The sequence below is a fragment of the Lathamus discolor genome, chromosome 2 (assembly GCF_037157495.1).
Source record: "Lathamus discolor isolate bLatDis1 chromosome 2, bLatDis1.hap1, whole genome shotgun sequence".
NCBI lineage: Eukaryota > Metazoa > Chordata > Aves > Psittaciformes > Psittacidae > Lathamus > Lathamus discolor.
Genome location: NC_088885.1, coordinates 45,117,741 through 45,135,420, shown reverse-complemented (window position 1 = coordinate 45,135,420; position 17,680 = coordinate 45,117,741). Strand labels below are relative to the sequence as shown.

Here is a 17,680-nt window from a genome sequence, read left to right as displayed (position 1 = left end):
CAGGTCAACCGGTGCCCCAAGCCACCTTGGGAGTACAATCTCCTCTAGAAAGTAGGAGCAGAAGCATTAATGTTGAAATTATTTTTTTTAATTTAGTTGTTTATAATCTCCCATCATCGTTGGCTTTTGAGACTGGCAATGTAACCAACAGCCAGAAGGGGCTGTGGGCCATTGGTCCATAGTACAGAAGTGTACAGTAAAACAAAGCCAGGCTTTTAGGACTGCTTTGAAAATACAACCAGCAATCAGGTTTACCTATGCTGCTTTTGTGCAAATACATATTTTGGGAAATACAGACAGCTTTTCCCATGGCCTCTATTTCCTCTGCCCCAAATCAATTGGAGGAGTTCATTGCATCTTGGGTTTCCTTCTCCTTTGAAAGAAAGAGGATCTGGTGGTTTCTTCCTGAAGAAGGCTTCATGCTTCACAGCTATGAGTTGGAAATATCTTATCATAGTGCTTCTAATCTTGAATTTGAACTGTAGTTCAAAGGCAAATTATTTTTCATGCTTTGCCATTTTAACTAATTCATAGGAAAAATGAAAATACTTTAAATTCTCTGTTATATACATTTCCATATTTTGCACTTAGATAATCCAAGTCATTTTTTACCATAAAATAAGGCAAAAAGAACCCCTTTTGCCTGTCTGCGGTTATAAATTCTTCATGGCAAGGACTGTTTCTCTGTACAGTTAATTCATTCTAAGGACCAATAGTCTCCATGGAGGCACCTGAGGTGTTGCTATAAGTGCAAACTATAACTTGCTCTATATGCAAAAGATCACTGACAAGAGAAGCCTAAGGTATCAAACAAATGCCATTGAGAGCTGCATTATAGCTAAAAAACCCAGAGTGCAACTCAGAGAAGAGATTTTTCTCTGAAATGTACATTTGCTGACCCTGCCTTGCCCGTTGGATTATATTGCAGGTTTGTCAGAAGGCAGCTTTCTTCTTTCTTTCTTTCTTTTTATTCTTATTCAATAGCAGGCTCACTGGAAGAACTCTTGCAGCTACTGGAGTTTAATTTATGCCTTTTGAAATAACTACAACTTGTGAAGCTCTGTCACTGGGGGAAATCAGATTGAAATTTTCTCTTGAATAGTTGGATTATTATTGTCACCACTTAAAAAGTGACAGGATCTTCACCTCAGCCCCTTTTTTTTTCCCTGAGAAGTGTTGAAAATGTCACCCAGTTAAACCCCAGATCAGAGTGTCATTTAAAAACATGTCTCATTAAACAGTCAGCTCTTGTTATGACCCTGATGGATTGGTTGCTACTGAGTTTATGAAAAATGAAATACATTACTTTTCAGAGAAGCTTTAACTATGTATTTTCCATTCTCATTTAGGACAGAATGCCTGACACTTATTAAGAGGTTAGAATCTAGCCTACTGCTCACCTAATTCAAAGACTAGAGAATGAAGGAAAAAAGACAATTGTTGAAGGCAGCTTTTTTTTTTCCTAACAAGTAGCATTTGTTGTGCTTTGTAGACTTTTGAAGGCAACACCAACTATGACACACCTGAACTGCGGACTTTTGAACCTGTAACAACGAGATTCATCCGCGTCTACCCTGAGAGAGCCACACACGGAGGACTGGGGCTGCGAATGGAGCTGCTGGGCTGTGAACTAGAAGGTAATTGCTCTGCTAGAGATGAATGCACACTATTATTTTCATAAATGTATTCTCTACTTGGACTACTGCTGAACAGTGCTGTGTCTGCACACTCAGCATATTGGACTTTCACTTCCATGACTGCCATTAGTGCCGTTTCTTGGCCTAATCAGTTTCTTCTCTTCAGACATCTGAACATGCCAAGGCACAAATGTTATTCTTTCTCCCATTCCTTGCTTGAATCATAGTGATATTCTCCACATGGTTTTCTGTTCCCTTAAGCAGCTTTATGATTATACTTTCAAGAAGCATAGAGCTATTAGGAAGGAATAAAGATGGGAAGTTAAATTTTATGTTACCATGATACAACCCTGGAAGAGATGTTTTCTGAGAATGCAGAGCTTTGCACTAAGTATAGCAATTATGTCCATTGCTCCTTCAAAGGTTGTGAAAATCATACCAGACACTATGTTGGCCAATGATTACTTGGCTGGACAGTGTCTGTGCTGTTCCTTTGGGGGTGTAATGGGGACCTCTTTGTTTCTTACCGAACTTTACTTTTGCAACAGTGTAGGAGATGAAAGACCAGGAAAAGCAAAGTTTAGATATTTCTCTTTGGACTATGACATGAAGTCAAGCTTTAATTCTTGTTATATAAACAATAATTATTTAACTTCACAGATAACTACAGATAACACTAAGTGAATTCCACCATTTTATCTGGTGGATGATGGTATAGTGGCATGGCTTATAAACCACACAGCTTAACAATACACAGAACAACAAACCATATTCTTCAGGGTTTCATATGATAGCTTGTATAGAAGTAGTTGAACAGGCTCCCAAGATGAATGGAACTGATTGCTCTGCCTCCGTTTCTTTCTCACCATTTCTTTCTCAAGGCGGCAAAGTGGGAGGCATTTGCTGTGAGATTTATGAGTTCTGTGTTGATTTTTTAATGAAGGCCAGATTGGATAATTGTGCTTTTTACTTGGCCCGGAAGGTGGGGAGGTTGGAAATACTTCTTAATTCCTGCAGGAAGCCCTCGTTTCCTGTGGAAATACTTAGTTCCTGCAGACTATTGTGCTACTTGCTCAGAAAAAAGAAAACCCATCACCTGCCTTATGTAAAATCACAACCTGCTGACAAAGTCCTTCTGCCACAGAGTTTCTGTAGCCACCTAGATATTAAAAGTGAGTCCATGGACCACCTTACAAAACTGTGCTACTCAATGAGATGGAGGAATCGAAGAGGAGAATGTCCAGGCAAAACACCTTTGCTTTTAGGCACACTGCAACAGCAAGTACAGTTTTTCAGTGGGACATATCTTCCTGCATTTGTCTTTCTGCTATGGTATACTTTTAAAGCTGCTCACCTGTAGGTCACCCATGGACAGGTGAGGTCAATTCCCATTTACCTGTGGGAGAACCATAATAAGAAAACTTTGTTGTATAACTGCATCTTAAGGAGGGAGTTGAATGAAGATAGGTCCCTTGAGATTTATTGAGCAAGAAAGGAGCTGAGATGAGAAAAGAAGCATGGAAGTAGGTGCAGACAGGAGCAGAAATCAGCTCTCCAGCAGTAATGAGCAAGGGGAAGTTTTGTGTGCTTGAAGCATCCCGTGGGGCTTATACGAAATGATGGCAGAGATGTAGGCAAGCTTCAGGCTATGCAGGGGCACGAAGATCAGAATAAGAAACTCAACTGGATGTGGAAAGCTAGAAGAAGGTCCCAGAGGGGTTTTCAAAGCAATGTGGGGAACAAATGCTCTCTGCATAATTCATAATACGTACAGAACTGCTTCTGTAACTAGGGATAGATTGCACCTGTAAAGCATAGGTCCAGGTCCTAAAGAGCCATGTTTCATTCCAGAATATAGCTACTAAAGAAACTACAGTCCCTCCTTACGTTTTCAGGCCAAAAAGTCATTGCATGTGATTTTATGTGGCCAGCAGGCTCTGGGGAACTTGGTAAAGGGCAAAGAAGAATCTGAGAAAGGGATGCATTATTTCATAGCTTATAATGAGAGGAAAAGATTGTTAATGAAAATAACAGTAGGTAAGAATAGACAAAAGCCTGGATCATGCTCCCAGAGCGGTTAAAATAAGCCAAGGAACTATACGTGCAGCATGAAACATAAACCTAAACATAACACCAAGTATCTTTATTCAGATTTTCCAGATGTGGCATATTTTGCAGATACTGAGGTATAGATATATTTTCTCAAGCTTTTAACTCTAATAACAAAGGTCAGACTTTTATTGGTTATACAGCAGCTACCGGAAAGCCATTACCAATGAGAAGCAGGCAGGTGGCCGGGAGGGATGACTGACATCACTGATGTCTTATTTATAACTTCAATGAAAACAAAAGACACTCCTTCCAGATCTCCTTATTGAGCACAAAGTGATTCTACATCACACTGCCTTCCTGCCACTGTTACTGGGACTCTGGTCAGACATTTCCTCTCTCACATGTGCTCTGCAGAGAGGTCTTCAGCAATGTGGTGAATGCTGGAAAATTGCCACTTTAGGCACACACCCCCCTGGCTCCTCTGTATAGGCCTGAGCACAGAGATTTGGTCTGGAAAAAATCATGGGTTTTCTACCTCACCACACCTCCAAAAACTCCCATTCTGCCAGGCTTTCACTCGTTGGTGGTTCCTTTGTTGGTAGGAACAACAAATACTCATCAGCCAGTGGACAGGCCATCAAGGGTTTTTGCTGTGCAACTCTGCTCAGCCCTTGAGCTCAGACATTGCAGGGTGCCTCAGTGCAAGGAGGCAGAACAGATGTATCCCATTGCAAAGAAATGCTAACTAACCTGCAAAGTAAAGTTGCTTCATTGCTGAGATACATGAGATGACAGTACATGGTGCTCATCAGAATTTTCTTGCCAATTGCATGGTGATTCTCTAGCGCATTTTAACTAAATGACTCGATTTTGTTTCAGCTCCTACTGCTGTCCCTACCGTTTCTGAAGGCAAACCCGTGGATGAATGTGATGATGACCAGGCAAACTGTCACAGTGGCACAGGTGATGACTACCAACTGACAGGTGCAGAAACCATCCTCATTCCACTGCAGCTTCACTGTAGCTCATATCCATCACCAGTTACCAGCTAAATGTTTGCACTGATTTAATCACTCGACATAAATGGACATTGGTATGCAGTTTGTATTGTCAGTGCTGTCAAAACATAGGCATCTGCCTTTTACATATGACAATACTTTTGATTGTTTTCTCAGCTATGTAATTTTTGAAGCAAATAATAGTGCCTATCTGGAAGAGAGGGCAATTTCTTTAAGCAGGAATTGTGTCTAATCAAATGTCCTAATCAAACTTATTAAGAAAAAAGCTGGACAAACCTTTTTAGGTTTCTTGTCTGAGACTAAAGAACTCAAAATGAAATATTGTTTAGGTTCAAGATATGTATATGCTTCCAAACCTAAAATTTAGTATAGGACTCAAATCTCAGCCCCAAACCTTTCCCAGACAGAAAAAAATATGAGAATTATTTCATCAAAGCATACTCACACATAGACTGCCAGATGTATTTCCATGCGCTTCCCCACTAACACTGCATTAGTCACAGAGAGAGTGATGTTTTCCAAGCTGCCATCAGTAGCAGAAAGACAGGAGGGAGAGACATAACATAGTCTGCGTAACATAGTCTGCATCTGTAGCAGAGGAAGCTTGCTAGTGTTCATATTTTTTCCACTTTTGCACAGAGTCACTGTCCTTCTGAGAGACCTGACACCGCAGCACTAAATTTTTGATATCTTCTTGGAGGTCACCTGCTCCACAAAGCTCTGGGCCTGTTTGATGAGATCTTCCTGTAGCAGATCTATGCATCTACAGTAATTGAGCTTATTTTTGGACACAGTGACACAAGTTATTTCATCACTGCACCTTAGTATGCTTATCTAATAAATGTTTATTGCTTCTTATATCCATGATATAAAATAGCATTAAAATCTGGCAATAGCTGTCCAAGAGGATGTTGGGAAACCTTAGGTAAGAGTGGTTTTTCGGAAGGTACCAAGTAGACCACCTGACAGCAGATATAAATGAAAGTGCTGTTTCAGCATCAAACCCTTTCTGGGCTTTGCCAATGTCTTCTGTAAATTCATGTTGCAAATCATAAACTGAAAAACAGTTGTTGAGTGGAAAAGGCACTGCACGGTCACTGTCACTGCTTTTCAAATCAGTGTCTCACATGAATCTTATTCTTTTTGAAAACATCCATGCAGGGAGTCTGATAAAATAGTCAGTATTGTGTTAAGGCAGCTCAGAAAGCTTTCAATGTTACTAAGCATTGTAATTTATTTATTTTTCTGAAAGGCAAGAGTCAGGTCAGGAAACACTGGGGCTTCTTGCAAAGCCCTATACTGAGAGGGCTGGCTTGCAAAGCCACGTAAGTAGAGAAGTATTTCGCATAGATGGAGGCTGTGTCAGAGAAAGGAGACAGATCTATACAAGCACCTTGCCTGTTCAGTCATAGTCTCTGCACTTCAAGAAGATCATGACTGCATCCAACTTGCCTCTTAGGGAAAGCTTGAAGCAGATGAAACTCCTGGCAATTTTTGCAGGTTGTGCTTAGGTTGTGCTTAGTTTATAATCTCTAAGACAATGGAACAACCACCTGACTTTCTGAGCACCAGTACTTTTGGGGAACTGAACACATTTTAGTACTAAAATTGAAAATTACTACATTGCCCTTCTACAAATGTGCAGACACATTCACATAATTTATTACTGTACCACTTAGAAACCCTGAGCAGTGCATGCCCAGTTGTTCTGGACACTGCAGGAACACTGCATTGTGCTTATGATGTTACTTGTAACACTGAAATGTACAGAAGTGATTTTACCAATAATTTCTATGTAAATATTCTCTTATTCCTCCAAAATGCTTGAAAGGGAAGTATGTAAATCTCGGGGCCCATTAAGGGTAGCAGGGCAGTGCAGAGAGGATTTTGTCAGTGCCTTACCCTCTTTTATCCTCTCCTGGTGCAAGTGTGGCAGCCGCGTTCTCATGGGTGAGACAGTTAGGAGTTGCTTCCCTGCTAGCACTTGCACATATGTGGGTATCACAATGAAGACTCCCTTGCAATTAACTGTAATTGTGCTGTAGGCCAGATTCCTTCCTGCTCTATTTGGACCCCATACAGAGATACTCTATTTGTGTGGCTTATAACATTTCCCATCAGATCATTCTCACCAACATAAAGCTGATATAGCTTGGGCATTCATTCTCATTGGAAGCCATCATAGTCATCCTTTCTATAATGCTTCAAGCATTTACTTCCTGTAGAAAAGAAAAGCCATTGACTGGTAATCAGCACCCCGCTGCGCGTTTATAATTGCGCTAATTTACTTTTTGTTCCCTTTATCAATATGAGGCCTGCTTTAAAAAGTCAAGTATTTTAAAAATATCAGTTAGTGAGCTAGAGAGGTTTATGACCCCACTTACCTCCTGTTCATTTGCCTGAAGAAGAAGACAAAGGGGAAGTCCTCAATTCCTCCTGCTTTTTGAGACAGAAGTGAAACCTGTCTTCTACTATAGCCTAAAGATGGGCAACTCCCAAGCTTCTCTCTTGTGAGCTGGTCTCACAACGGAGCTATGAAACAACACACAGGGAGGACCCAGCATGGCAGGGGCTAGAGGATCTCATGTCTCTGATACACGAAATGACAAGTCAAGGGTGAATGCACAAACTGGTGGCTGTTAGGAGTGCTATGGAGGTCAGTCACTGACTTCCCATGTGATCTGGAGCAAATCAGTGTCTATAAAACAAGGATGGCCACTGGGACATGACGAGGATTGATTAGTTGGTGTTTGCAAGGACTCCAAAGATATACAGCTTTATTAATGATGAGTTCTTGTTTTCTTTTTTTGGTAAAGGAAACCAGATCTTTAATGTCATATTTTCATACTTAAGCTTGCATACACAGTTACCTACATATCTAATACAGACAGTAATATTTCAGATTTATGTATAGGATATTCCCAATGACTGCTGTGTCCTTGTTGTGTCCCATGTATCATGATACACATAATTTCTTTTCCAGGTGGTACTACATTGCTGAACACAGAAAAGCCAACAGTAATAGACAATACATTACAACCAGGTAAAAAAATATATTTTCTTGTTAAAAACATAATAAATTCCATACCCAAATTTCATGCCAGAGAATAAATAATGAATTGCAGCACTTCCTGACTTCCCATTCCATAGAAATCTCTGAAGTAAAGAAGCATCTGGTCTCTCAGCTCTGTACAGTAAATATTTTATTCCTTTCATCCACATGTAGAAACAGCAGAGAACAAGATCAGCATCAGCAAATGCCAAATGCTGACAAAATTAAACTAACTTAATCACACAGCGCTTAACATGCCATGTTTAAATGTGGCTTGTCAGTGACATAAAGTATGTTTGCAAACTCCAGGAAAACAAAAACAGAGCCATGCAGGCCCCCTTGCTATTAATGTCCATGGTTTTACAAAGCTGAGGCAAGTAAAGTTTGCCAGTTTCCTTCACCAGGGAGCTGGCAGTTTTACAATATTGTTTTCTAGCAAGTTTTCTCAAAATGGGGTTACATAAACTGCTACCATGAACTTGAAAAGGGAAATAGAAGTTGTCACTGGCAGCAAATCCTCTTTATTTATTCAATAAAATAACCAGCAGCTTTTAAAATCCTTAGTTTGCTGCTTCCACAGATTTCATACTACTTTTTTAATATCCTGTGCAATTTACTGTGACTGGGGGAAAGGATAGATTTGGGCAGAAAACCCAAACTCCAAAAACTGTGAAGCACCAGTTTAAAATGCTTTGCGTTCATAATTGTGGAGCGATAAAGAGGTCAGTTTTCAGTTACTCCCGTTTCCTCCATTAAAGCACAGGCAGGCACAGTCTTGCAAGTGATTTATTAGCGGGGTGGCTAAGTGTTTATCATTGTTTCCTCAACCATATGACACAATCCACTCTCACTTCAAGTGAAAAAAAGGCACTAATAATGCAAAAGTTTCCTAAAGGACACTGATGGTGTCGACCTGATTAAGAGATAGAGCTGACTTATCTCAAGCGCTGTTCTCAGCTTCTGCATTCTGATATTGCAGAGGCAAATGCTTTTACTTCCCTCAAAATTTGTCTCCAGGGTCATCCAGTTGGCTTAGTCAGCACACACTATATCTAGCTCTGCCCTGCTTTATGAGCAGAGGGAGATCATGGAGTACTGGTGCAGCGAGAAATGCGACGGCAGACTGGCCCGCCCTTGTGGGACACCTCTCCTCCACATAGTTCTTCCATAGCCAGCATTGCTGAAGGGCTGGAGGGCTGCTGGTGGGCCACAGTTTGGAAAGGTGTGGGGGATGCAAAGGAAGAAAGGGTTCTGTGCAGTGGTTTTAGAGTAAAATATTTTAGGTTTATGTCTGAAATGATCTTTTAGCTTTCTATTTGCTGAAATGAATGATTTTTCACAGGCTTTTTTTTACTATCTTCTTGCGCTTAAACAAATTACACATTCATAAAGTGCGTCTGTGAAATGCAGTTTTCATCCCTCCTCTTCAGTGCCAGTTGCATTTGCAGGTTTTGTTTAATCCCCTTGGCATGGGTGGGACTCTCCAGTAACAGATAGACTGTTTCTGCCAGAGATTTAAGATATCCTCATTTTCTCTTCTTACTTCCCTCCTGCACCACCTTTGCCTGTGATGAGCCAAGTTTTTTTCTCTACTAAAGCAGTCTCCGAGGCTCCCTTCAGAGCATGCCAATGTTACTTCCCTGCATTGTGCTGGTAGGAGCTGTTTCCTTCCAGGGAATAAGGGACAAGTTCACATCCCAGACTCCAGGCTCCCACATGGCAGAGCATTACAAAGATCATAGATAGAGATCAGTCAGATGCTAATAAATAGGAATAAGGTTTCCAGAATCCCCAGTTTAAGACATAAAGGTTTCCAGCTGCTTCATAATCCCTCAATGAAAACCAGCCAGAATACTCCCAAAAAGGGACAAGACAGAAATTGTCCTCAACATGGGAAACCCCTCCCCTCATGAAAGTGGTGTAAGCATTTCCTTCTGCTGAAGGGTCATGGCTGGACCTGGCTGGCACGATGAAGCACATCAGAGCAAGGGGGCATGCAGCTGGGAGCAAGCGTCTGCTGTGGCAGTCATGGATAGCATAGTTTAAACTGGCCTTGAAGTTACACAGCTGATCAGGGCCCCCCCTGGGCCTCAGCTTTCTGAGGGTAAGTGCACTCCAGCTCTTTCAGCTATTCTCAAGCTGAATAAAGTACAAATTTAACATGCCAAGCACTAAGCCTTCAACTTCAGCCTTAATTCCTTCTAAGGGCTGGTTTACTTTAAGATGCTAGTACACCTCAAGGTAAATGACAAACTCCAAGCTAAAGAGCTATTCCAGATCACTTGCCAATTGCAGACTTCAGCAGGTAGCACTGCACAAACTACAGCACGCCAGTGCCGGCCACAACAGCTTGTCCCACAGTGACTGGGGACAGAGATTTACCAGCCCTTTCAGTAACAGCACCTGCTGTGGCACAGCTACTTCTACAAGAATTGCTAACACCATGTATCACTGCCTTTCTTCCTGCATTCAAATCTGCAAACACCCCTAATCTTGTTATCCCAAGCTAACATGCCTGTGTGTGCCAAAGCCTGAGATTATCTTATTCCAACCAGCTTTCGTACACTACAGAAAGAGTTAAAAGCAAATAACTGGAAAGCCTTGATGTATAAGCAAGCTTTCCATCAAGGAGACTTTTACAGTTCATTTCAAGGGGACTGAATTGTAAGAAAATAAAAAAGAATCATGATTTCAAACTGTTAAAAATGTTTCGAGGTTTTGATTTTTTTTTAAGATAGGATCTACTTTCCTCCTCAAAGCTAAAAGGATGCCTTAAATCTGTCAAGGTAAATAACTTTCAGGCCTCAGTCCTAAGACTCACCAACATCTAATCTTTATGAATGCATCTTTTTCAATTCCAAAAGACTATTTGAAATGCTTGACTCTTATCTGTTTACATACAGAGTAAGCTGTTCATTTACATTATGTGCTCTCAGCATGTAAGCTCAGTCCTTTTGTAAAGCAGAATGTTCAAAAAGTATCTTGTTTTTTCATACATGTAATAGCTATTGCAGAAAAATATAACTCAGACATCCTGAGGTTAAAATATATGCTAAGAAATCATTTAAAGGTATGATTCTCATTTATGGTGGGACAACTTTGCATCAGTAAAGGGATATTAAAGCAGTTATCGTTTAATATCATTTAAGGCAATTCTGTGCTGCCAGTGTAAATCACATAGGAAGGTGAAATGCAAATATGTATCAGAGCCAATATACTACTTTGAAGTGGTCCAAATTATGTTTGTAATTTCCCATTTTAATGTTGATTTACCCTTTGGCAAAAGCATCCTATAGAGAATTTTCATAGCATCTTTAATGCCATCATGCTCCTTCTTGCCTCTTGTTGGAGGAGTTATAAAAATATGTCAAAGTCTGTGGGCCACGAACGATTAATGGACTTGGAAGAAACTCACTCAACTAGATTTTCGAATTACTTTCTTGTTCATGTGCAGTAATGGTTCCAGATGTGAGCAAGATGTGGTCAAGAAATACAGCTGTTGGTTATTGTTGGAGAGGATAAATCTGTTTTAATTCAGTATCACATACCCTACATTTTGAAAAAGGCATATGGGTTTTCATCACACCTCTGTCTCAAATTCTCATCTGAACTGCTGCTATTTGATTACACAATAGCTGGTTTTCTTCATCTCTCAACACAAATACAGAGATCAATCACCTACAGGCAGGAGAATTATCCTAGCAGGGTAATGGGCCAGCGCTGAAGAGCGATCCTACCAAATGCTAGTCTACCTACTTTTCTTCCTTCCACCAGGGCTGCCAAGCTATAGTTCAAGGACATAGAAGAGGACAGATTGCTTGTAGCTTACTGTGAGCTACTGTCTCAGCCCCCTGGGAGTTTTAGTAGAAATTTTGAACTCTTTGTCTTTTGCTGGAGCAGATCCATTGTCCAGACGACTAACGAACCTACCCTGATGCTACAAGTGTCTATTATTAATTGGCTAGCAGGTCTATTTTTTCTTTTTATGGGTCCCTGGGTGAAGCATTGGAAGAGACATAAGAATAGACAATAAGAGATGGCATGTTTAAGGAGCTCATAAAATAAGAGCACTCTGAAATTCCTTGCCTTCGACCTTCAATCCCATGGCTATGATTGTCTAAGGAATGTATTGACGCAATCACTTTTAAGAAAGCAATAGAAACCAAGCAAGTAATAGCTAACTGAGAGCAGGTGAGTGCTCAAATTCTGCTCAATTTCAGGGGATTCTCATTAACTTCTGCATGGAAAAGAAGTTCACTTTTATGCTACAGGATACTATCTCTGAGTCCAAAGCCAAACACTGGCATGGCCAAAGCATACCAGACCTAAGCTCTTTGCCAGTTTCCTTGACTAGATATATTTCAAATGGAAGTGTAAGAAATTCCTTATTAGATGGTGCTGTGAAATTAATCTCTGTTCTAAAACTATCCTTCTAATCCCAATATTCAGAGCATGAACCAAAAGACTTTTGTGATTCTCTTTATTTCAGAATTAACATCTGGATTTTTTCCTTATACATTTCAATGTCCAGTTCTCTCTGAATTGTGTTCAGCCTTAGCAGCATTTGAGGGAAGGAAGTATCACTCACATCATATGAGTTTTTTTTTCCTTTGATCCACATTGAACTTCACTTGATATCTCACAGTTCTATGAAATGGAGAAAACAGAATAGTATAATCTTCCTTCTCTGGATTTTTCACCCATTTACATGCTTCTGCTGTGTCTTCTGCTATTTATTTTTATTCAGAGTTGAACGATACCAGTCTTTTCAATCTCTTTGTGCTATGTGCTCATTTATGCTGTGTGATATCTTCAGATTGATGTGATCTGTCTACCACTGTTCTCTTTTCTTGTGGTTTGAATACCACAAAGGTTATCGCTAGCTTTGCATGATATAATCCTTTGGGATTAATAAGATTAATTTTGTTTTACGCTTTCTAAGACCTTTTCAAAAGTTCTGTTTCATGACTCTGATGTCAAAGCCATGCAATATAGCTCTCCTAGGCCTCCTTGACAATGAAAGGCTATTTTTCATGAACTTAAAAACCTTTGATTCTTTTCAATGTCACTCTGGTTCTTTAAAAGATCCCCTTGATTTTCAGATGTCCCCTTTTGGGCAAGATGCCTTTGATCATGGCCCTATTGTCTAGAAAAAAAATATACTGAAGAAAGAAACATAATGGATTGCCTTTCTGCACTCATGTGCGCACAGGCAGAGTTCTGCCTCTTCAGCGTTTTGAGGCCAAAGAGAGATTATTCACCATGATCTGCCCCTTTCCTAGAGAGGGCCAGGTCCTCCAGGAAACATGTTTTCTCCATATTGAATCCCCTTTCCAAACATTATCTGTTTAATTCATTTGTTTCCAGCTAGCATGCCATATTCGTGACAATGTGGAGTAGAACCCTCTGGAGGCCAGTGGGAGGGAGGGGGGAGGCAGGCAGGATGGGGCAGATGAAAGGAAGGAGCAAAGAATGAGGGCTTAGTGAGAAGAAATGCCACAGCCCAGCCGCGGTACTAACAGGCAGAGGAGAGGGGCAGGAGCTGCTGTATGCTCAGACCTCTCTGATGACAGAAAGACATTTTGTAGGGGCCAGAGGGGAGAGGTCATAGCAGATAGCACAAATCCAGTGAGTTGAGCTAAAACAGTGTCCAGGAGCTCAGTTTGGTGACACAATAGGCAAGGAGAGAAGGATAGATGAACTCTTTTTATGTCCATTCTGTCTCAACCTCCTCACCTGAGGTTTTGTCTGTGTTGATAAAATGATCATTCTAGTTTACTTTTCATTAAAATCTGGGTTGTGAGTTCAAAAGCCTTTCCAGTTTTCCCTGCAGAGCTCACTATGTAGAGGAGGACTTTGCCTCTTCAGACCATAAGAGCTCCACCTCAAAGCCACAGGTCCCAACACATTTCCCATATTTCTCCGTATTTTCCCACAATAAACAAAACACATTCTAAGGTTGCATTATCTTTTTAGTAATGGGCAAGAAACACAATTCTTCCCTCAGAGCTGATACTGATGGGAGCAAGAAGTCCTTTGTTCTTAGTCCATACTTGCACAAAGCATCTCATTAAAGTAAACCTAAGTTATTCCTTTAATAAGGCATGATTAATGCCTGAGAAAAGACTTAAGGATTTGGTCACATTGCTGTGGTAAGGGTATTGCTCTACTGGGAATTGTCCTTGATCAAGGTGAGGTAAAAGTTCATGCAAACAGGGTAGGAACCAAAAGCCCAAAAGATTTCAAACTGCTTCTGAAAACAAGAAGTGCAAGGGATTTATGTGATATCTTTGTATAATCTTTCCATTCAAATTCTAAGTTCTACTGAAGAAAATAAGCTACTATGTATTAAACCTTTGGGCAGAATTGAAGGGAAGCTGAAAATACGATATGATCTCATTCTGACCATAATACCAGACTTCCCTTGTTTTACGTGGAGCTTGTTTTGAAGCTTATTTTGAGTTCATTTGGCAATCAGCCACATTTGTCCCTTTTCTGTCTCAATTTGCTCATTTCAATGCTGCCATCTTGTGGGCTTACTTAACTGTCTAAGAAGACGCTGAAATAAATTCTTTGCTGAAGCCACATGCTATATATTTAACCAGAAATCGTTTCCTGCCAAGGACATTCCATTAGTGTTTCTTCCCTTTCTTATTATTGTCCAGATCTTATACTGAGGTGTTGCAGAATGTTGTATTGTTATGGTACAAATAAATATTGACAATTCAGAAAATTCATGTGATCAGAAAATTCATGTGATCAGAAAATTCATGTGATAAGAAAGCCAGAGCTTTCTTTTTGAGTCATTTATGTTACAGCAGTTATCAGCTAATGTGGACAAATCAGAAGAACTAATCTAGCCACAAAAATCCCAAAATATGGGTCATAAAGAAATAAGAAGCAAGCATATAATTTACTAGAAATAGTCTTTCTTCATCTGTTTCCCAGCGCAGCTAGTCTTACTGTGGCTTCTCAGTTTCAAAGAGGAATGGTTCTGTTAATCGTCAAATGCATGCATTTAGTTTTGAAGTACAAAATCTGAATTATGCAATTAATAACTTAATTTCATCCCTCCTTTCCCTCTTTCCTTGTAGAGCTGCCACTATACAACTTCAACTGTGCCTTTGGCTGGGGATCCCAAAAGACTTTGTGCCACTGGGAGCACGACAACCAGGTAGATTTAAAGTGGGCAATCCTGACCAGCAAAACTGGGCCAATTCAAGACCACACAGGTAATCATGAGTTCATGATTTAGCTGGTTTACATGGGAAGAGGTTGTTCTGTTTAATACCAACATGCCCTCCAAAACCACAGGCATTTGAATTATACCTAAGACATGTAGAGTCACGAGGATGATTCTCTAGGCAACCTCATCTGTTATATGTGGCCACAACTGACCATAATTTTTATTTCTGTTGTGAAGTAGAGATCGTTTATTGTCAGGAATTGAAGATATTCCCTTGCCTTTGGATAACTATCAGTCTGGGGCAGAAAAAAATATCTGAATGACCAATATTCTGCCAACATCACTTACCAAGTGATACAGTCATGAACAGATCTCACATTATACCTGTTTGTGGTTACAGGGACTGCCCACCACAAAAAGGTACTGTAAGTGAAACTTCCCAGATGGACAAATTTCCATGCCCTCCTCCTCTCCAAAAGGAGTTATAGCTTGCAGGATTATAGCCTGCTATCCCTTCACTCACACACAGTTTTCCAGAAATATCACCCTGGGAAATTGATTGGTTGGTTTTGTGGTATCTAACTCATGGCTCTGTATAATTAGGCAATAAATACGCTGCTGGCTAGTGGAGAAGGAAGGGCATTATGTGACCTGCACAGCTTCTTGCTTTAGTGTTCTCACTTGCATATGTGCAGATTAATCAAATGTGTTGAAATGAATCTCCCTTCCCACTTCTGCAATCCTTTTGCCTAATGAGAATGACAAGGAAATTAGACAAAATTGGACTTTTTAAATTCTGAGACACTTTCAATTGAATCTTAAGACAAGTACAGTAGTTTCAGGGAAAAAAAAACTTATAATACTTTGACTATAAATGGCATTGTACAAATAAATGGCATCAAATTAACTAAATGCAGTTAGCTGAAGTGAAGGCTGCAATGGTGGAAAAATTGATGTAAAGTGAAATGGCTCAGTAGGATCTGACATTGAAAGGAGGTTAAAAGCTATGTTAGCCAGAGACTGACAAAATCTAAAAGGCATGCATAAGTAAAGCCCTAATTAAGACAATGAAGACAGAGTTCCTGACCCAGCACTGCAATAATATTCTGGAAATGAGAGCTATCTGTGCTTTACCATGAAGGATTATAGAAAGGCTGAACCTGTCTTCAGTCAAGAGATGAAGAAATTATATTCTTCAAATGAGTTTTTGTTGTTTCCACTGGGCCCTGCTAGTGCAGAAGACTTACTCGTTCCATTAGCTGTAGCTTCAGTAAATCTTACAGACAGCCTCTTTTTCTCCTTACTGCACTAACTTCCAATATTTCCCAAAATTTTCTTTCAATGCTAGGAGCATCTTCTCCTGCCAGGTTTGCTATTCACCTGCCAGCAGGTACAGAATGAATGGGGGTGGGTGTGAACGTGAACCATGAGAGGTTTGAATGGCACTGATGTCTCAAACAAGCCCCTCAATGTCGTTGCTATGCAGCAAGGCTACCCTATATATTGGGAGAAGAGCAATGAGCAACTCCCAGGCACATCTTTCTCTAGTTGTACCTGTACAAAGCTGAAAAAGTGCCACAGAACTGATCTTCAACAGCAATTGCTTTAAGGCAGCAGGATACGCTGTATGTCACTTCAAATTATACATGTTATGATTAAATCTGACCAGAGTTAGGTCTTCCAACTGAGACAGCCAACCTAATGCTGTGATTATCTTAATTTTTAACTCCCTTTGGATTTCCCTATCACCATTCTCTGAGGATATTTGCATGTGTTGTGCTGCTCTCTGCATAGTCATAAAGCTGCAAACACATAGGCACAAGCATTCCTGCTGAAGAATCTGGACAAGATATTACTGCAGTTAGATAGAAAAAAGGGAAAGGGAAAAAAAAAAAAAAAAGCAAGCCTATTTTTTGGGGCAGTTTAACATCATCTTCCCCAATACAATTTTTATCAAAGAACAGACACTTTCACACACATATTGGCCGGGATACCTCTGTTACACCTCTGACAGCCCACAGAAAAATCAAAACAAACCAAAAAGTCCTTGTGTCATGTTAGAAGAAATATTCGTCTTTCTCATTTATTAGGCTCATTCTTTCCAGGTCCTGCGTTTAACCCACTGCTCTTTGATCCTGGTTCACCTCTACTACCCTGTCCTTGTTATGCTTCCCGGAATAGCAGTGCTCATCTTCCCTTCTTCATTGGCACATTGCAATCCAGCAAGTCTCAATTCAAGAATATCTTGTATAAGCAAAGATCAATGGTGAAAAAACACCTTCCAAAATATCTTCTTTTGACTCTTTATACTTTTGTTTAAGCATTGGTATAAACAGATATATGTACACTTATTTCACCAGTTGAGGAACAGTATTTCTTATTCTCCTTCCTGCTTTCAAAATAACTTTATATCAATGCCAGTAAATGCTGTCTCCATCCTTTTGTGTGAGTGCATTCCACATGCAATCTATTCTTACACATACTGGGATGAACTTCATATTTTTCCACCATAATTGTCTGCAAAGAAGTTGTTCAAAATCTGACTGGCGCAGATGTCTGGCTGGTGTAAATCAGAAGCACTTCTCTGTAGTCAGTACCTTACTTGGCTAAGCAATTTTCTGTTACCAAACTAATCACACTCCCATGTGCTTCTGTTCCTGCATGATTAAGCAAGTCATTTTCCAAGTTAAGTGTACTAGGTGTTCAGATTTCAACCTGTATAAATCCATTATAC

At 40.1% G+C, this 17,680-nt stretch overlaps 1 protein-coding gene across 5 annotated transcripts in view; it reads left to right on the top strand.

Annotated features, from left to right (window-relative positions):
- NRP1 (neuropilin 1) overlaps positions 1-17,680 on the top strand; it is a 117,124-nt gene that overhangs the window by 90,809 nt on the left and 8,635 nt on the right. For 3 of the 5 annotated variants that reach the window (XM_065666710.1, XM_065666709.1, XM_065666713.1), the window contains 4 exons: positions 1,493-1,637; positions 4,569-4,673; positions 7,692-7,751; positions 14,855-14,992. In XM_065666710.1, the coding sequence (XP_065522782.1) occupies positions 1,493-1,637; positions 4,569-4,673; positions 7,692-7,751; positions 14,855-14,992 (448 nt within the window). The remainder of the gene's footprint in view (positions 1-1,492; positions 1,638-4,568; positions 4,674-7,691; positions 7,752-14,854; positions 14,993-17,680) is intronic. The other 2 variants (XM_065666712.1, XM_065666711.1) reach the window with 1 other exon arrangement.